We start from the raw sequence: 20,412 nt of genomic DNA, 5'->3' as shown, positions 1-20,412 counted from the left end.
ATTAGAAAATTATTTTTTACTTCATGAATATTTGTTAAATAGATACGTAATTTGGAACTGAGTTTGCAATCTTTCTATTCGTTCTAATTATCACGAAACACTCTATATATAAATATTTTTTTCGGAATAACTGGCAGATAGGAGAAACCAGTCCTAAAAAAACACGCTGCGTTCATTTACAATACATTAAAAAGGAATTGAGGCCGTGGATTCTAAATAAGCATAATTCAAGTTTTGCTTCAAGAACCAACTTTTTTTTGTACAATTTTTACAATAAAATAGATGATGTAAAAACAAACCGATATTTCCCATGTCAACTAAAATCTGATTGTTCCACTATGCAAGGAACCAGTTTGAATACGGCCGAGTTTTTGCGGTTTTGGAATTCGACGAAAATTTAGGTAAAAAATCATTTCATTTGGGTCATGGCACAAAAAAATATTTTCATAAAAAAAAAAAAAAAAAAATAGTCCTCCTTCTTCGTTCATTTTGAACTTAGATATATAGCATTAAAATGGCGTAAAAACGAGACATTTTAATTAGTTTAATGCATTTCTAATAACTAACAAGAATTAAAAAATAGTAAATTAAACCGTTTATGTTCTTCTCTATTCTTTAAATGAATCAGAAGTTTTCATTTTTAGAAAGTAAATGCACGATTTTTTGTCCCACGCCCCACATTCGGATTTGATGTATCCAACTTGATCTCCATATTTTTCTACCATTATAATGTAAGCCATTATAACGTAGCCATCATAACGAGGCCATTGTAATATAAGCCATTATAACGAGGCCATTGTGATGTAAGTCATTATAACGAGGGCATTGTAATGTAAGCGATGTTCAAAATCAGTAGAAAACAAATGAGTTGTTGAAAATCAAAACAGCAAAAGACCAAATGAAATTTGTGGAGCTCGTGGCTTCAATTGTTTCTTAACTCAGTTGTGTGACGTTGATTAGAATTTTTTTTGTTGATGAAAATTATTGGGGTCAACAAACCACTTTTCTTTTACCACACCCTTCAACTGTGATAACCTTGTAATAGTCTGTAGCAAGTTCCAGTTTGAATTTTATGAGTGAAACGCTACCTAACTTTTTACATGCATTAATTTTTCTAAAATTTTCTATGAAAAATCCAATCAATCTATCTGTAAAAATATTTTGCACTTTTTTAAATTGAAAATTTCAACCAACTAAAACTTGTTTTCAATTTTGTTATAATTGGAAAAACTTTTTTATTATGATAAAAAAACTGAAAATTAAAACTCAAATCTCATCTCTCTATTAAAAATTATATAAAAAGAAAATCTTATCTCTCTTACGTTATAAGAGCGACCTTTTTGGTTAACAGAAATGCTTGCTTCTGTCAACCAGTAAATCGAAAATTAAAGAGTGGAAGTAAATATTCATTTACAAGTGAAATCTCAAAGCTTGGCTTTTCATTTTTAAATTTAGATCAATATCATAAGAAAATTTTGACTGACTAAAGGAGACCAGATTGCGAATATATGTTTAACACTCTAAATAATTTGTTTCTTTCTCTCTGCTGATTGGTAGATAGAAACAAATTATATCAAAGTCATTAAACGTAAGATATCCTGAACATTTCCTATATATTGCAAATTATAATTACAAGAAAACCATTTCATCTCTTGCAACTATATTTTACAACGTTATTACAAAAGTAGATTTTCTCTATATGAAGGGTGCAAGTGATTAACATCGAATTTCAATTTTTGTAGATTTTTAGATATTGCTGTCTACGTCTACACATTGTATGTATAAGTTTAAGTAATAACTGAGAAGTGTAAAATGTAAAAAAATGCGTTGAAACGAGTGATTGATTTCTTTAATCACTTAACCACTCATTTCAACGCATTTTTCTTACGAACAGGGATTGTCATGGTACTGTTACAAGCTAAAGTCAAAAAAAATCAAAAAGTCTTTTCAACATCGAGCTACAACCTGCTTAACAAAAGAATAACAAAATCGCACCAAATTTTTTTTTTTTGAATTTTCTAAAAAAAATAACATTCTATTTTCTTTCCGACTAGAGTAGTCTACCACCTTATAAAGACTCTGATAATCATGCTGACAAGCATTCCAAAATACAGCGTGTACTTGTTTTCGACTGTCAGTTGGTAAACCGAAACTGCAGGGATAACAACGGTTAGTTTTCTTTAAGCAGTAAAGTTTTTTTTATCGAAAGAAATTGTTTACAAGAGAACAAACAAGAGACTTTATTGAGGAGAAGAAAACAAAAAGCTACTACCCTATCCTATTGTTATATTTCTTGACAGATCCAAATAAAAGTTCGATTTCAGTAAAGCTTTTATTTTCGATTTAAGAATACCAATACAATACAAATAATATCACAAACTTAATATTTATAATAAAATAGAAAGTTCCTAGAAAGATACAGAGCATTCTGGAACGTTATTATATATCTAGAAGATTCTCGAATGTTCTGTTGTATCTAGAAAGTTCTAGAATGAACCATAACACCAATCTATCTACTTAATCTATATATCCCTATCCTATCTATCTATTTTAACCTAATATCCTTTTTTTCGAATGGAGCTTTCTGTGAGTAATGCTGAAAATTGAAAATTTTTTTGTAACTTTTTGTAAAAATTTTTTCATGAACTTAAAACCAAGGTAAATGCAGCGATTAAATGTCAACAAATGATGTTGAACTTAAAGCGTTGTTACTGCAACAACTTTAAAAACATTGGCTGTAAAAACTCTGAGAGCTTACTCTTAGCTACGATTTTACTTACATATATTGTTTCTATAGTTTTATGAATTTAATGTCAGCAGGTGCTATTGAGCTTACAGATGGATATGCTATAAACAAGCGTTGCTTAGTTTTTCTATCGGGTGTTAACATCAGCTAACCACCTTCTCAAAACAACAGTTTATACTAAGCATTAATTTTCGTTAAGCAAAAAATGATGAGCTTCAATATACTGAAGATAATCAGAGTCTTATTGCAGCAGCCATTTTGGTGGTACTCATCAACACGTTAGTAACTTCATACAATCGCTTTATTGCTGTTTAAAATTTGCTATTTTAAACAGCAACAAAATATTGCTATTATTTGTTTTTTTTTTGTTTGTTTTGATCTTTTATGTTAGTAAATTTACGTTTTATTAATTTCAAGTTATTGATTAGTACAACGTAGTTTTGAATAAAGTTTGAAAAAGAGCTACTTGCTTTTACAGCTAAGTTTTTCTTTTAATTTTCTATTTATTAGTTGGCTTTTAAATTGTTACATGTTACTTAAATTCAATGGGAGGTAAATAAGATTCTTAATGAATATTTTTCATGTGTATACACATGAAAAAATAAAAACTCACAAAATAGAAAGTATGTTAAAATTAAAGTTTATTTATCAATTACAAAGGATATTGACAGGACACGCAAACTTTATTAATATTTACTTTTTAAAAAATAATAAAAAATTGATTATAACAAATAATTAAACAAGAATTAAAACAAGTTTTACCTGAGAATATTTTATTTTATATAAAGAAATAGGCTAACAAACAAAACTGACAAAACATTCCCTTGAGCTAGATAACATACACAACTGACAATAACACCATTTACACTACAATTAGTAAAATACTGAATTGTAAAACAGACCAAAAAAACTCATCTAGTAAAAATCTTTACTTTTTCCTTTCAGCTATAGGAGCTTTTTTTGAAAAGAGAAGTAACCTAATTCATCAATTATTTTGTATTTGTGGCAAGTAAACAGATGGAAGAAATTTTCTCAAAAAAAAAGCACTGATCATGTAAAAAAGTCCATAAACAAGTTGAAATAATAAATATCTTACCAGAATCATTCAACTTTGTTTCTAGTTCCAAGACTAAAAAAAACGGACAATATATGTATACAATATGAAATTTTATATTAGAAAAAATCTTTTGCTTAAAGAGGAATAAAAACAAAAAGTGGGAGGAGAAATAAATTTTAAAAAGTTTATCCTGTGCTTAGCAAAAATTTATATTTTTTTTTCAGTTGATCGATACTTTTAATGTAACTAAAACAGTCAACATATTACAAATTATTTAACTAGAACTATGATTTTACCAAAAATAACTTGAAGCAATGAATTTCTTTCTTCATCTGAAAAAAAAAAAAACAAGTCAGCAAGAAGTCAATGCATTTTCACCTCAAATCACAAACATGAAATTTTTATCACAAACATGACTATCAAATGAAGTACAAAATCGTTTCTAAATTTCTCATATTTTTCATGAACTTACAAAGCACAGCATGAAGCCGTGAATTTTTTTCTTCATTTGAAAAAAACCAGCCAGCAAAAAAATGATGCATTTTCGCTATAAAAATATGACTATCAAATATTTCTATATTTCTTTAATACTTTTGAACTTACCAAGCATAGAGGTACTTTCCTCCTTTGAAATTTTCAAGTTAGCAAGCAATCTCAAAAAAGGTCCTCCATATTCATTTTTCAGTCCACAAATCATTGGCAAGCAACTTTGCAACTTTTCATTTCTGAGAATCTCCTCAGGACTCAAATTAATGTGCGCATGTATTGAAGCACAAAACTCCATCAGAGTGAGGTGAACAAATTGATATTGATAGCCAAGATGTGATTGAATTTTTTCAATGAAACCCATATGACCATTTTCAATTTTATCAATGTCATTGACAAGTACTTTAATTTCCTTTTCAGAAAAAACAATTTTATCTTCATTGAACAAATGCCAAGCAACTTTACAAACTTTTAAAATGTATTGCTTGCTACTCTCTTTTTTCATCATTTTATAAACTAGCTCATTTTTACTGTTGATATGCTTTTGCAAAAAGTATATAAATATAAAGCAATACAACTCCGTTGTACTCAAGAATGAATAAGAATCAATGAGTATGGATGAACCAATAATTGTACATGCTGTTGATAAGTAAAAAGGGACAGATACCATTGCTTTAGCAATATGAGATGACTTAAGAACATTTTTTATAGCTTCTTTTGCATTTCCAACTCTTTCGGCATTGATTCCAGAGTCATTAAAACCCATTATTTGAATGGTTAACTTCTCCCAAAATTCCGTCACTTTACTTTTATATTGTAATATAGCTCCAACTCTTCCAGCAACAACGCATTTGTATTTTTGAAAGTTCAAAACATCTGCTAACACATTAACAATGGAATTATTGCTTGGATTTAAAGGATTGTGATTTATTAATTCATCCAAATAAGCAAATTCATCCAACCCATCTATCACAAACAAAATTGAAAAGTGTTCACAAACATCGTATTCTTCAAAAAAATTTTTGTAGAAAACTTTTAGCAACTCATTTATGCTAACAATATTTTGATGTTGATTCAACTTTCCGCATTCAAGATAAAAAACAAGATCTATGTTTTTCCATAATTTACCACTGGCCCAGTCAAGTAAGCATTTTCTGAGCAAACAAGTTTTTCCAATTCCAGCACTAGCAGAAATCAATAGTAAAGGTTGATCTTTTGAAAATACTTCATACAAATCAATTGGTTTATAAGTGATTTGTCTGTGAAGCAACTCTTGCTCAGCAATATTTACAGTATCTCTCTCTGCATCATTTACATCAACTACTGTCAATTCTACAAAATTGTTTAAAAGATCAACATAAGTGGGACTTATTACATTATGCTCAAATTGATCAACTTTTCCATAAGTTGTTTGATAAAACTTCTTCAGTGATCCAAATTTTTCTAAAAGAACATAAATATAAAAAACCAGTTTAGAGTAAAAAACTAAATGTCAAAACTAAAAAACTCATAGTTGGTTTCTAATTTCTACTCTGATATTAAAAAAATACACAACTGACAATATTTACTAAAATGAATGGTTTTCATTTAAATCAAATGGTTTTATTTAAAAAAAAAATAATCAGAAACTTTGTAAGATTAAGTAAAAGGTAGGCCAGTAAACTGAAAATGGCACCTAATGAAAGATTTAAAAAAAACATTTTAAATACAGAAGAATATAAAAAAACTTGGTTCAATAAAAAAGCTTGGTTTCAGCTGTTTCTATTACTTTACTCGTGTGTTGCTCTTTTCTGATACGATCTCACTTTAACATCTATTTTTATTATGCAACTTGTTAAATTTTAATAATTTTTTTGTACTATAAATAGATAAAATTATTTTACTCTTGAAATGCTGAATTTTCTTGAGTGTTGCATATTCACTTAACAGTTATCAAAATATTGTTCCATGGACTGACACTCTAAAGTGTCATTTTTAAATCCCTTGAGCAAAAATCTGCAGGGGAAGCAAAGAAGTCCTAGAAATCCTTTGCTTTTCCAACTTTATTCAAATATATTCATTAAATAGAATGGATTTATGGAGCAAAAATGGCCCAACTTGTATACTGTTATACTATTTATTCTACTTTTAACTTTGTGAGATTTGTCAATATATTAACATAACCAATAATATAACCAGTTTATAATTATAATTTTGTGTAATCAGTTATTAATCAATGTACTTTACACATGGAATTAATTTATTAGTACAATATTTATAAAAACAGAAAAATAATTTTAAAAAAATTTGCATTCGCTAAGCATAAGCCCATCAACATCCTTTTTTTGGAGTGTTAATTAAAAATTGAAAACTTTTAGTTACACCTTGCCAATATCCCAAAAATAGTAAGGTCAATATTTCCTGATTATGCAAAAATTTTCAAAAGATTTTTTGAAACTAGTTACATTTAAACAAAATAAGGTAAGTTATGTAAAGATTTTCTGATTTTTTTTTAAATTTTGTATTATGGTGGGTATTGGGTTAAAAACATTCCATAAGTTTATATGTAAATAAATTTCTATGAAAGTTTGTCTTCAACTGAAGAAAAACTTATGTAACCTCTTATTTTGTTATATAAGGAAATATGTTGATATACTGAATCTATTCAAATTAACTTTTTAAGGGAAGATTCCACTCTAATAGCTTAACATTTCAGTCAGAACACAGAGAAAACTTCAATCATGTGTTAAACTTGTAGATTAAATATTCACAATCATTTGCTATATTGAGAATAATTATGAAAAAGTGGTGGCATAACGAGAGACAGATGTTTCTTTTATGTAAATAAATAAGATGAATTACAAAACTCTTAAATAAAAGAAAAAAACTATGGAGTGATAAAAAGTTACAATCAAAATAGTGGTTTCATTTTAGCGGAAAAGTTATTACATTAAGATTACAAAGATTAGATTAAGATTATATCACGTGGACTATCCCATTAAGATTATAAAAGTTCCAAACAGTTAATAAACAGTTTTGATAAACTCATGTTAAACGCATTTCATCACTAAAAAGAAACTTTAGGAAAGAAACAATATTTTGTGATCAAAATTCGATGTAAAAAATACTGCTTGAGACTGTCATGAAAAGTTTTGAAGAATTTAACCTTAATCAAAGGTTTTCATGTCCTTTTTTTTTTAAATTTTTAAATAATTAAATTGAATTGTAATATTTAAACATAAAAATTTTAAAAATCATAAACGTTTTTAAAAATCCTGTTACTTTACATAGTCTTTTTGTATGTACATTACATACATGAATATATAATGTCCAACTTTCACCTTTACCCAGATACATACATAACTTAATAAGCACATTTATAGACATACATTCATATGGAAACATGAAAAATATTTAATATGAATATAATTGATATAGTAGTTAACTCAGATTGCTTATATTAAAAAAAATGAGGGTGTCTAAAATTTATACATGATTCTGAACATTGACAGCTCTATTACTAACTTTATATTTTTTGGATGAGCAATCAATAAAATTTATTAATGTTTGTTAAAAATAAAAGATAGTGAAAACTGAAAACCTTAAACAAGTGTTGTATTTATTTTGTCATAAAAAGTGAAACTTTAGTAAACAATAAAAAAATTTCTTAAGCATTTCTTTTACCTTCATGATCCAAACAACTTGCTGATGACGTGTTAGGATTGTGTAGTACATTGTTAAGTTGTTGGCTGTCAACAATAATTTGTTTACCTTTTTTTTTAACACAGCATGTGTTACCCATTGCACTTAATGGGATGATATAGATATGGGATAGTAGCCTGTCATGCAATGACTTGAGAATTAACCCTTTCTTCGTGCGTCGGATAACTGATCCAGTTTTTATGTGGTAATGAATTTCATATGACTAAGTGAAACTGAAAGTGAAAGTTAGATAAGATTAGTGACAAGCACTGATCTCTATAATAATTATAGAGATTATAGTTATAATTATAGAGTTTCTATAGAGATCAGTGGTGACAAGTAATAATAGATTGGTGAGTTCTGTGAATTATGGGATAAAAAGCGGAATGCGAAACGAGGTGGTACGATGCGGTTAAAGTGCAGAACTATGGAATAGCGCATAGCGACGCACAGTGACTCAAAACAGCAAAAAAATGGTAATAAACCCCTCACAACTTTTCTATAAGTTAAGTGCCCTTTTTTAAATAATATTAAATTGCAATAATTTTTTATTTCAAAAGTATAAATAATTGTTTCATAAAACTTTTATTTTGTATTTTATAGTTAAAAGAAGTAAAAAAATTTGATATTATTTTCAAAGAAATCTGAAAAATGTGAGATTTTTATTTAACAAAAATAGAGTATTTTTAATTTAAATAAAAGTGCATATTTATTTTAAAGATAATCTTTTGGCTCTATATATTTCAACTTTACTCAAAAGTAAAAAAAAGTCTAATTTTTTTGTTAAAATTTAAAGACTTTTCTAAAAAAAAGGTTGCAAGTAATTGTATTTTTTCTGTTTATATATCAGCTAAAAAAATGTTCCACCGAGTTCCAAAAATATATACATTTTTTCTAGTTAATTAACATTTCTACTTTTAAATTATAAAGGGATTACTGCGGTCTCCTGCGGTATTGGAAGTTATTAAAGAAATAAAAATGTTGATAAACACTTAAAAACCTCGTTTTCCGCCATTTTTAAAAGTATTTATTATTTGATAGGTACAACATGTTTGAAAAAGCTTGACTGAACAACTTTAGTATTTCCTGTAATATAAAGTTAACTTAGTAAAATAGTGTTATTACAGGATGTAACAATGTGACAATCGTTAAAGCCATTACAAAATAAAATTTTAAACAGTGTAAAGTAAAAAAATATATAATGTAATTTAAAATGTTTCTGATTTATTAGTTTTATTATATTGATGGTTCTTAAAAACAATAACAATGAAAAGATTAGATCTTATCCCAAAGATACGTGAACTAGGAGTGGATAAATTAAGATTATGGAAGGATTTACTTAATGAAATAAAAAATACTGAAGAAATTCGCAAAGAAAACTTAAATAAAGTAAAGGTTGCTTTAGTTATATTTATTTCAAAGGTGAAGAGAAAACTAACACAATGTGGACGAAATTATGATACATTTATACAAAAAGAAAATCGTTGGCTTCAAAGAAACCTTATGAACAATAAAAATTGTCATTTTGGTTCTGGAAGGCCCCATAAGCAATGGAATGTTCTTGGAGAGCAAAGCAAAAGAAAAAAAAAAAAGAACTAGCCACTGAACATCATGAAGCTCTATTTTTAGCTTCTGCAAAAAGTGCAAATGCTGCTGGAGAAAAAAAAAAAGCTTCTTTTTTAAAAAACAATATCTCAAATCTTTTAGAGATAGAAAAAGTTGATAAAACTTTGGATAAAACCTTTCCCATCATTATGAGTGTAGAGGAAGCTCTTGCATTAAAAATGAACACTGATCTCAGCGATAAACAATATCAAATGATCAGAAACTCAGCTCTTGTTCACAATGTACATATTTATCCTACCTTGCACGATATTTTGGTGGAAAAATTGAAATGTTATCCTGAGAATATACATTTTTCTGAAATTTCTGCAAAGTGTACTCTTCAAAGCATGTTAGATCACACTGTGAGTAGAATAACTGAAATGATTGATATGCCTAATTGTGGTCAAGGTAACGAAATATTTGGAGTTTTATATGGAAAGATTGGTTTTGATGGAGCATCAAGCCAAAGTGTTTATAAACAGAAATACTTTGAAACAAGCATCTAAAGTATAGAACTTAAGAGTGAAGAAAATCTTTTTAGTACAGCTTTTGTGCCTTTATTGCTCAAAGTAAAAGATGGCGAAATTTGGAAAAATGCAAATCCTTCAAGTTGTCACTTTTGTAGACCTCTTCATCTACAATATAAAAAAGAGAGTCCAATTTTATCCAGAGAAGAAGAATCAGATCTAAAAAATCAAATAAATACCTTAAAGACGTTTTGCAAAGTTTTTGATATTGCAGGAAGAAAGGTGACCTTTAATATCAGCTATAGAGTTGATCTTACAATGTTTGATAATAAAGTAGTTAATGCACTTACAGAGACAAAATCCACTCAATCCTGCAATGTTTGCAATGCTAAACCCAACGAAATGAACAATATTGATTTATTAAAAGCAAAAACTGAGAATGAGTCAGCCTTGGGGCTTGGAATTTCAGCTTTGCATTGCTGGATTTATTCTTCATTTGAGTTATAAAATTGAAATTAAAAAGTATAAGCCAAAAACAATTGACGAAAAATTATCTGTAGACTTAAAAAAAAAACAGATTCAGGATCTCTTCAGGGAACGGTTAAGCTTATATGTTGACATGCCTAAAACTGGGTCTGGAAATACCAATGACGGCAATACTGCCAGAAGAGCATTTAAAAATAGTAAAGCTTTTTCTGAAATTACTAAAGTTGATTGTGATATAATTGAAAGATTGCATAATATTCTCATAACCATATCTTGTGGATATTCTATTAATATCAATGAATTAGATTTATACTGCACTGAAACAGCTAAACGTATAGTGAGTTTGTACAACTGGTATGTTATGCCTCCCACTGTACATAAACTGCTGCTTCATAGTTCTTCCATATCACATAAATTACCTTTACCAGTCGGGGTATATTCGGAAGATGCACTGGAGAGTTTAAATAAACAGATAAGAAATTCTAGACTTAAGCACACGGCAAAAATTTCAAGGTTAAATACAATGATGAATCAGATGCACTACCTTCTAGTAAGATCAGATCCAAAAGTATCAAGCATATCTTTTAGAAAACATAAGAGCTATCGAGGAAAACCGTTACCAGATGAAGTTATTAAATTAATTGTAATGTAAATAATAAAATGAATGTAATAAATTCAGTTTTTTTTTCTCTATGTATCAACCTCCTTTAAAAACCATTTTTATAAAAATATCAAGTAGAGTAATATATCAAGATAATGTGTTTGTCTTGAAGATTCTAAAACTTGAAAAAAAAAATTTTTGTACGCGTATAATAACCTTAAACGCGCGTATACGCGCATAAGCGCGCGTTATACGCGTCGAAGCTACGCATAAAAAAAAAATTTATTAATAAATTTGAAATCTTTGACCCAAAAATTATTATTTTGATATATAACATTATTGATTTACGATTTATGTCAAATTTTATTTAATTTTTACCGTTTTTTGATCGTTCTGAGTCACTGTGCGACGGTCCATGGGGTGTAGATGGTATAAAAATGCGTGGTCAATTTGAAATTTTATTTTGAGAGTCTTTTGGAGAATGTCCGATGAAATAAATGTGGTTTCTAGTAGTTGGGAAAATAATATTGAAGAAAATAGCAATTTGAGGAGAGAGTCCATGGATCAGATTCGTGAACGTGAATGGATTCTTGAACGTGAACGAATTATATGGGGGAATCAAGTGAACTTTGTTTCGAGTAGTTTTTTAACGATGATAACGAAGCAATTGAATGTAAGAAAGACTATCTGCTTATTGTTTTATTGTTTTATTGAAAAAATTTAAAAAAAAAAAAAAAAAATGGTTGACAAAGAAAAAGGCTAATCAAGTATATGTTGTTTCGAGTAATTCTGTTACTGAAATAAATAACGAAGGTAGCTATGTATTAAATTATGAAGGTGATGAGAAAACTTTTTATCATATAATGTTGTGGATATTTTGCTCATTTTTAAAATATCATTTGAGGATAAGTCCAATTCTTCCGACCTTTTTAGCTTACGGATGCAATTGATGATGGAATAAAATTCCACTTTCGGAAAATTATTTACCGAGCGACGCTTTTAAATTGTTGGATTGCGACAATCAGAACAAATGGCAGAAACATGTTTTAATTTTTTTAAATATGTATCCGAGACCCGATGGTTGTAGATCATTGTAATTATACAGATGAAAATTGCAAAGTAGCTCATCGGATGTGTAATATCAATTACGATTTACGTAAAAAAGAGGTTATCGTTTTTGCGCATAATAGGTCTTCAACAATAAAATAATGATCGATCGATTTCTTCCAACGTTTAATAATGTCCCCTTTTACAAAGGAGAGAAAAAAAAATGAAGTACCAATGCGTGGATGAACGCAATTGACTTTTTTTAATGATATATTTAGCAGTTTTTTTTTTATTAGAAGACAGTAATTATCAAAGTTAATTTAAACAATTTTAGAAATATTCTCTTTCAAAATTTTATAACTCCTTAATTTTCAATTGAGTATTAAATTGTTCTTTGGATGCTGCGACTTCGATGTTGAATGAAGACGGCAAAAATAAAATCATTGAAGCGATGACATTGTTTTTTTATGAAAACGGACAAATAACTAGCAAACAACTTCAAGAAATGAGAACAAATTCTTTTATTGTGAAGTTGTTTTTATAAAAAGACTATTTTCCCTTATCAACAAATTCAAGAAGAGTTTTACGATTAGTTGAATATCGACAAACTCCTCCGATAAATATATTTGCTGACAATTTTTGGTCAAAGTCTAAAAGCATACAAGAGGAAATAAACAAGTTAAAAGACAGTTACGAATTGGTTGATCGGATTATGAACTTATTTGGTGCTTAAAAAACTTGTCACAATTTCTTGAAATATATACGGCATTGGATGCGGCAAATCTTGCTGTTGTCCTTTTCGAATTTAACAAAAAAATTTAGAAGCCACTGGTTATTATATTTTAAATGAAATAAGCGTTTTTAGCTTTTTGAGTAAATATAATCATTGTTTATCCAATGTATCTATTTAACATTTTCCGTCTTCTCAACACGAACGTTTAATATGCATGTTGATAAAAGAAGGCATGCCGACTAATGGGTTTAGATTTGCTGTAGACAACGATATTTATAAAAAATGGACGAATGAAAAGAAAATAGAACGTAAAACTGATAGTTGTATAGGCATTTGGGATGAAAATAGTCAATACGGAGGTGCTTTATGTAAAGAATTATCGTTTCAAACGAATAATTCGTTTGATTATACTTGTAGAAGTTATGAAGAACTCATGAACAAGTATTTAAAGACTAATATTAAAAACTGTTTATCGCAAGGTGAAGTTGTATATTGTCGATTAAAGATGGTCGAAGAATATCAAGATTTATTAGGAGGTTATAAAAGCATGGTTAAAAAAAGAAAGCGTGAGTTTGAAATAATTGAGTGCATGGGATTTAATGATGTTAAGACGATATCATAGATTAGACGACTCTTTTCTTTTGCCAAAATTAGGAAAACAAGAAAAGTTATGACTAAAAATGGATGAACATGATAACGTTTTCAGCTTACACCTGTTAAAATTTTTGATAGAAAATTGCGGTGCAATTCTCTGTCACATATATTTTGATTTACCGGTCTGGCTCTATCTGTTAGCTCGTTAAGCAGTAGAAAACAATATCAAGAAAAGACAGAAGCTATTAAAATGGGCGACAAAATAGCCGATTCTAACGCTAAAGTTGGAGCCCTGATAGACAAAGCTCTGCTGAAGTAATTGCTGTTTTAACTCGAGTATGTAAGCAACAACCTCTTACTTGTCCAAACCTGCCACAGATAAACCCAGGACGCAAGTTAGTTGTTACCTTTAGCTAGTTGCTAGCCAAACACAATGTGCTGTTGCGTCGTGGTAAGACGGACACACAGCGAAACCATTACATCGTTAGCAATTCGACCGGATACTTGCGGAGAGAATGCTTGGGCATCAATGCGCACAGGAGCTTCTGCTGAATACAAGGGGTTCTTCCAATCTGTAGCTCTAAGTGGATGCGAGCATTGACTGAATTAATGAGTGCACTCAACAATGAGCCAACATATCTGACGGGGAATAAGCCTTTAAAAGTTATAAGGACTAAAGCTGTTGCGCGAAAACCCCCTTTTCCTGCCTAAACACGTGCCCTAGGAGCTGAGGAACTATTACTTGGAGAAACTTCTCTATAGTGGCGTCAAGTTAAAGCCACAAGTCTTATGCCAAATCTTGATCTATGAGGTAAAGGTGATAGGTTTTAGTTGAAGCACCACTGTTGCGATCTACTTTTTTGAGTTAAGAGGGCTAAAGCTGATCTTGTTCTGGTCATAGACATCCATTTGATGGCCATGGCTGCCTGTTTTTGTTTGAACTCTTTGCACTCGTCGATACTCTGCTTGTACTATTAATGGTGCAAATCCTTTTTCAATGTACATTAAACACACTTGGCGTTGAGTTTACTGGCATCACTGACCACCTGAAGAGTGTGTGTTATCTTGCCAATAGCAGTGTTGTTCATTATTTTAAACATTTCCTCTTCAAATATTGTGTTAGCCTTCGCCCGTAAATCAGTATTCAGTTAAATACAAGGTAACATCCACTCTTTTAAAAAAAACGCGGAAAAAAAGAAAAGTTTTTATCAAAAATAGGCTCTGGAAGAACAAAAGATGGTTCATATAACTGCAATTAAGGTAAATATCGCTGAAAGTTTGAAATTGACACTTTTTTTAACAAACTTTCCGAAAAAACTGAAACATAAGAATCCGAAACTTTTTTGTTTGAGAAAAATGGCGTTAATCAAAAATTGCCTCAATTTTACTTTAATTTTTTTTTTTTGACTTAATGTTTCTAAAACCCAAAATCTGATAAGCGATACATAGTGTATTGAAACTTTGTTACAAATATTTAGAGACGCCCCCATTGCTGAGACATTTTAAAAAAATAATTTTGATTCTTTTTTAACTATATGTACAGTGAATGCAATTTTTTTTTCAATGTAAAAAATGAAATTATGTGTTGTACATCATAGACAAACGATGCTTACTCATTAGTAATTGTCAAGAGTTTTCAAGTACAGTTGGATTCAGCGGTATTTGATTTCCTTGAAATTCAATTAAGAAACATTGAGATCTTTACCAAAATCCTCTGACTTGTACCTTTTAAATTCCCATAAAACTTATCTTTTCAATTTTTATGCTTATGAAACAAAGAACCTTGTTTATAAAATTAAGTTGAATATAGAGCTTTTGAAGAATGATCACAGTAAGAATGATATGAATTAGAAAATTATGGCGCACATTTTAAATCCAGGCCGGGAATGTTTTTGGTAGAGATGAAACTAGAGCATGTGATACACTTCGAGAAGTTTGCTTATCGTAGTTGTATATCTGGAAATCAAGTGACCGTAGGCAAATTGTAAAATTCTTATAACTAAACTAACTAAACTAACTAAACAAAGCTGCTTGGCCAATACATCGTAAACAATCGACAGAAGTTTGATGTTGCTATTAAAGGTACAAAATATTTGTTGAAAGTATTTAAGATTTTTAAGCAACAAAATAAAATTAAAAAAAAAAAAAAACCATCAAAAAATTTAAACAAAAAATGAAACGAAACAATTAAAAAGAATTAAAAAGATAAAAGAAAGTTTAACCTTTAAAATATTACAAAATAATTTAAAATTAAATTATATTTTAATATTACATTAGATTGGCTATTAAGTTCTCTTTGTGACTTAAACGTTTTTTCGTCAAAAAAAATTTATTTTGAGTTCAAAAGTTTTCTATTTCGATAAAAACACTGTTAAATATTGGTAAAAAGGCAAAAATATCAATTAACGACAGAAAATACGTGATTGTGTTACATGAAGAGGTTTATAATCAAATGAAAATAGCCGAACGTGTAAATTTATCCGATCCTTGGTTCAAATAACAGTTAAAAAACACATCCAAACTGGTGATGCAGTGGGTAAAATGAAGTCTGGTCGTCTTAAAAAGTTAACTCCACGTAACGAACAGTTTTTTAAAGAGTCATTACGAAATCGTAAAAGAGTAAAGCGCTGAACTTGTTCAAGATCTCAAAAGAGCAACTGGAACTAGAGTACATTCATGTAGTGTACAGCGATCTTTGTTAAGATCTGGTTCAAGACGCTGTGTGGCTATCAAAAAATCTTTGTTAAGCAAAGGCAATAAAGAAAAAAGATTAAATTTCTTTGAAGAAAGTATTGAGTGGCAAAAAATCAATGGGACATGGTAATGTTTACGGACCTCTCAAAGTTTCAACTTTTTGGAATAAATAGACGTCGAATAAATACGTCGTATAAATACAAATATTCAAGTTTGTAGATGGATTTCAATTAAAGGAGTAGGGGGTGTTGTTAGAATACAGAAAAAGCTTGCCGGGGAAAAATACAAAAATATTTACCACATTCATGCTGTGCCTTCGGGATGACAGCTGGTTGGGGATAAATTTATCCTACAACAGGATAATGATCCAAAAACACGCTTGTAAATTAGTCAAAAAATATTTTTCAAATCTAGAAGCGAAGGGAACGCTTCAAACCGTACCATGGCCCCCCAAGAGTCCAGATTTGAACATAATTGAACATGATTGGGATAAATTAGACAGAAGGAAGGTGGAAAGATTGCCAAGGAACTTAAATGAGCCTTGGAACATTCTGAAAAAAGAATGGTGCAATATCCCCTATACATTAATTGAAAATCTTTATAATAGTATAGGTGAAAAGGCTTGATGGCTTAGAGAAATAGAGGAAAAAGTCTGAACGTTAGTTAAAACATTTTAATTGTTTTAAATAAGATGACCGCTAGCTATTTAAAATCATTTAAAGCCAATAAGCAATCGAGAAGTGAATAAAAACTTCTTTTAAAAGAAAAAGAATTCTTTATTTAAAAGAAAGTGGTAGTTTTTCATGAGTCATTACATATTTATTTTTCACAAAGTTATTATTATAAAGTGAGCTGCCTCGGCTCGAAAGTGGTTTACCTTTAAGACAACAATCAATGACTTTAATGCGTGTTAATTAAAAAATGCTTGATTATTTGCGTCCTTCTTGGGACCTTATTGTAAAAACATGAAAAAATAACGAAATGCTTTGAAGTAAAATATTCAAAATTTTAACATTTGGGATGCAACAGGATGAAAATAGTTACTATTAGATTAAATGTCGCACTGCTATTTAAATGAAGCACATTTCTTAAGCACAGCTTAAATTGAGAGTACATTTATTGAGCCTCATTCAGTTACTAAGGCTGCAGTAGCTGGATTTACATACACTACTAAAAGGACAGGAAGTTTTTCACAATTCCTAAGGATGTTGTGAACTTTTTTGTTTTTTTAAAAATATTTTTTGTTCATCATTTTTTTGCTCGTTTACTTTGTTTTTAGTTTTTTTTTTAATTAAAAAAAAATGTATATTATTTGCAGCTTACATATATATAGGGGTTTCGTTTTTTTGATGCTTTCGTCTCAGAGTTGAACAAGAAAAGTAGGATTTTAATGTAAGATATTTTTTTCATTAAAATTCTACCTTTCTCGTTAGTTATGATAACTTTTTTAAATTAAACGATTTTCCATGCCTCAGAAACAAACACTCACAAAAAACACAAAACAAGTTAAGGGGAAATAATGCAAAGTGTATTGCGTTAGATTGCAAACGGCATCCGAGACGTTGGAGATACAGCAACTATAATTTTTCCGAATAATGAATGAGCGTTTGCTTGAAGTTGTTACTGACAGATATAATGTGAGGAGGGAGAATTAAGTTAAAGGCAACGACTAGGAAAGGATGGATACAATGAGACTTATCAATCTGATATGTAAATAAATGGCAAGAACATAAAGCATAATGAAGAAAAATTAAAAACAACAACTAGGAAAAAATGTGCACACAAAGACTTATCAACCTGTCATGTAAATAAATGATAAGTATTTATAGCAACAAAAATAAACAGTATTCGAGAACTAAAAAACTCAAAAACTAAAGCTAAGGCAGTTTTAGAGAGATCGGAGTTTTAAGATTTTTAGATAAACAAAAAGCTTTTTAGGTGAACGAAGAAGAAAGAAAGAAATTTTTGATAAATAGAAACAGTTAAAGAGTTAAACAGAAATATGGAAAAATATTGATTAACCTAATGAATAAAAGAGTGCTAACCATTACATACTACTAGAACGAATGTTGAGAATTATTGTATAATAGAATATACTGAGGACGGAATACACAACCTCAATCCTTTAACAATTAACTCGTACCTTTTCCTAACCAAATAATCCCCAGACACTCAACCTCAACTCCAACTTCCGCAATCCTTCCATTAACACTAAAACCCAAACCTCCATATTTCTGTTAATCGCTCTACCACCAGAGGATCCAAAATCGAGATATTGGTGTACCTATAGTAAAAACTAAAAAAAGAATATTAAAAAAGTATTTATTCTGAAGATCTTTTAAAATAATATTTTAAAAAGATGAAAACATTTATCATTTCATCAGAAAGTGAACTACGAAACTTTGTGACAATTCTGGAAGACGAGAAGAAAACTCTTTCTGCTTCCGAGGAAGTTGCTTGAATTCTGTGGATGGCTAGTTCCAATTTCAAAACTGCTTCTGATTTCACACCAGTTACTTCGTATTCTTTTAACTGATCGGTGAAGGTCTTGACTTTTTTTGGCTTTTTAGCTGTTGATTGATTTTGATATAAAACTTCTTGAATTTCGACAAAAAAAGATTTCTTGTTTGCTTTTAGCGCGAATGTTTTTACGATTTTCGTATCTGGAGATTAACGCTTCTGCAAAATTAGAACTGATGTCAGTTTCTACAACCTTCAATTTCCTTACTAACGTTTCCATAATGAAGTCACACTCCAAAATTGTTGTATTTGGTTTTTCCAATCAAACTGCAGCGTCAGCAATGACTTCCAATAAGTCAGAGAGCGATTTTAAGAAATCCACGTCAATATCATGTAACATGTTTAAGCAGTTTAGTTCTTCGAGTGTTTTTTTTACAGCTTCTAAGCAGTTCAAAAATCTTTTGATAATCTGAAAAACACTGTTCCATCTAGTGCGGTTGTCGAGCAATAGTCCTTTGTCATGCGAAAAGCCGTACAATTGTGTATTATTCTTTTAAGAACTTCATATCGAAACGATGAATATTTTAAAAACTTAATTATTATTCAAAGTTTCTGTAGACTTTTTTCGATATTTCCTTCATATTCAATCTCATTCTCCGAAAAGTCAATAGGAAACTCTCTTTCAGTCTCTCCATCAGTTTCCGTTTCTGTTTCAATATCCGATTCAGTTTCTTTGTTCACAATTTCGCGACAACCTTTTTTAGCGTATAGCAAATCACAAACACTCAAATGAATTGTATGATTCTGGCAGATTTGATGTGGAAACTTAAACATGGTACCCAATTTCACCATCCAGCTACAGCCATCCGTAGTTTTACCTCCAACATCTTCATCATCTATACCGAATTCTTTTAATTTTTGCATTATAAAAATGTTTAATGTTTCGGCAGAACTAGGAGACGGCAATTTCACCATTCCTAAACAATATGTTCGGTCGTTATGAACATTTAAATTGTAGTATCTTCTACCTCTATTGCTACACCATTCGTCACCTGTTAGTCCAAATTTTTCTCCTTTTGCTTTCAATGCAGCCAATTCAGCAATCATTAAACATTTGGCTTCAGCATGAAACATCTTAATTTTTTCTGAAATTGTGGACGCTGACTTGGGCAGACTATGTCCATAATTTTCAAAAAGCATTCTTAGTGTTTCAGATTGAGTTATGGACCTAATCGAGTATCCATCAAGAGCTGTCAACTTGGCAAGAAGATAGTTTAACGATATCTTAGTCAAAACTGGTCTGGAACTGGATGGTTTTAAATCTATTTTCTCGCTACTTTTGACGTGACCAATTAGGCCGTTTGTGCTGCTTCCTGGACAAGCGATTCTTTTATGGCATTTTTTGAAATCTCCGTATTTCTTATCATTTACTACAACTTTATCAAAGTATTTCCACGCTTCCGAAACAATTTTTCTCTATAAAAGAATATTAGACGTAAGGTGGAGAAAATTATTTTGATCATAAAATGTACGACATTATTGTAAAAAATAATATTTTAAAAGTTACTGTTCACAATATCTTTGCTTAAAAATTAAAAAATTGTTGCTTTTTGACAAAAAAAGATATTTTATTATGCATTACATTTTATTATACCGCAACTGATTTTTGTGGATTTAAAAACTTCTACTATTAAAAAGATACTATTATAATCAAAAGAGTTTTTGAAATAGTACAACGGAAAAGTACGAGTATGT

At 29.6% G+C, this 20,412-nt stretch overlaps 1 protein-coding gene across 1 annotated transcript in view; it reads right to left on the bottom strand.

Moving 5' to 3' along the window:
• LOC149894098 (uncharacterized) overlaps nt 1–20,412 on the bottom strand; it is a 90,940-nt gene that overhangs the window by 970 nt on the left and 69,558 nt on the right. The window contains exons 20-28 of the mRNA XM_090077114.1: nt 19,278–20,133; nt 18,986–19,098; nt 18,375–18,481; nt 10,948–10,979; nt 10,688–10,812; nt 7,953–8,193; nt 4,407–5,732; nt 4,100–4,135; nt 3,843–3,875 (exon numbers count right to left, since the gene is read on the bottom strand). Coding sequence (XP_089933240.1) covers nt 3,843–3,875; nt 4,100–4,135; nt 4,407–5,732; nt 7,953–8,193; nt 10,688–10,812; nt 10,948–10,979; nt 18,375–18,481; nt 18,986–19,098; nt 19,278–20,133 — 2,869 coding nt within the window. The remainder of the gene's footprint in view (nt 1–3,842; nt 3,876–4,099; nt 4,136–4,406; nt 5,733–7,952; nt 8,194–10,687; nt 10,813–10,947; nt 10,980–18,374; nt 18,482–18,985; nt 19,099–19,277; nt 20,134–20,412) is intronic.

This window comes from Hydra viridissima, unplaced genomic scaffold (genome assembly GCF_058129835.1).
Source record: "Hydra viridissima isolate aposymbiotic clone 2 unplaced genomic scaffold, HvirCarnegie_v1 scaffold_1, whole genome shotgun sequence".
Taxonomy (NCBI): domain Eukaryota; kingdom Metazoa; phylum Cnidaria; class Hydrozoa; order Anthoathecata; family Hydridae; genus Hydra; species Hydra viridissima.
This window is presented reverse-complemented; position numbering and strand designations above follow the sequence as displayed.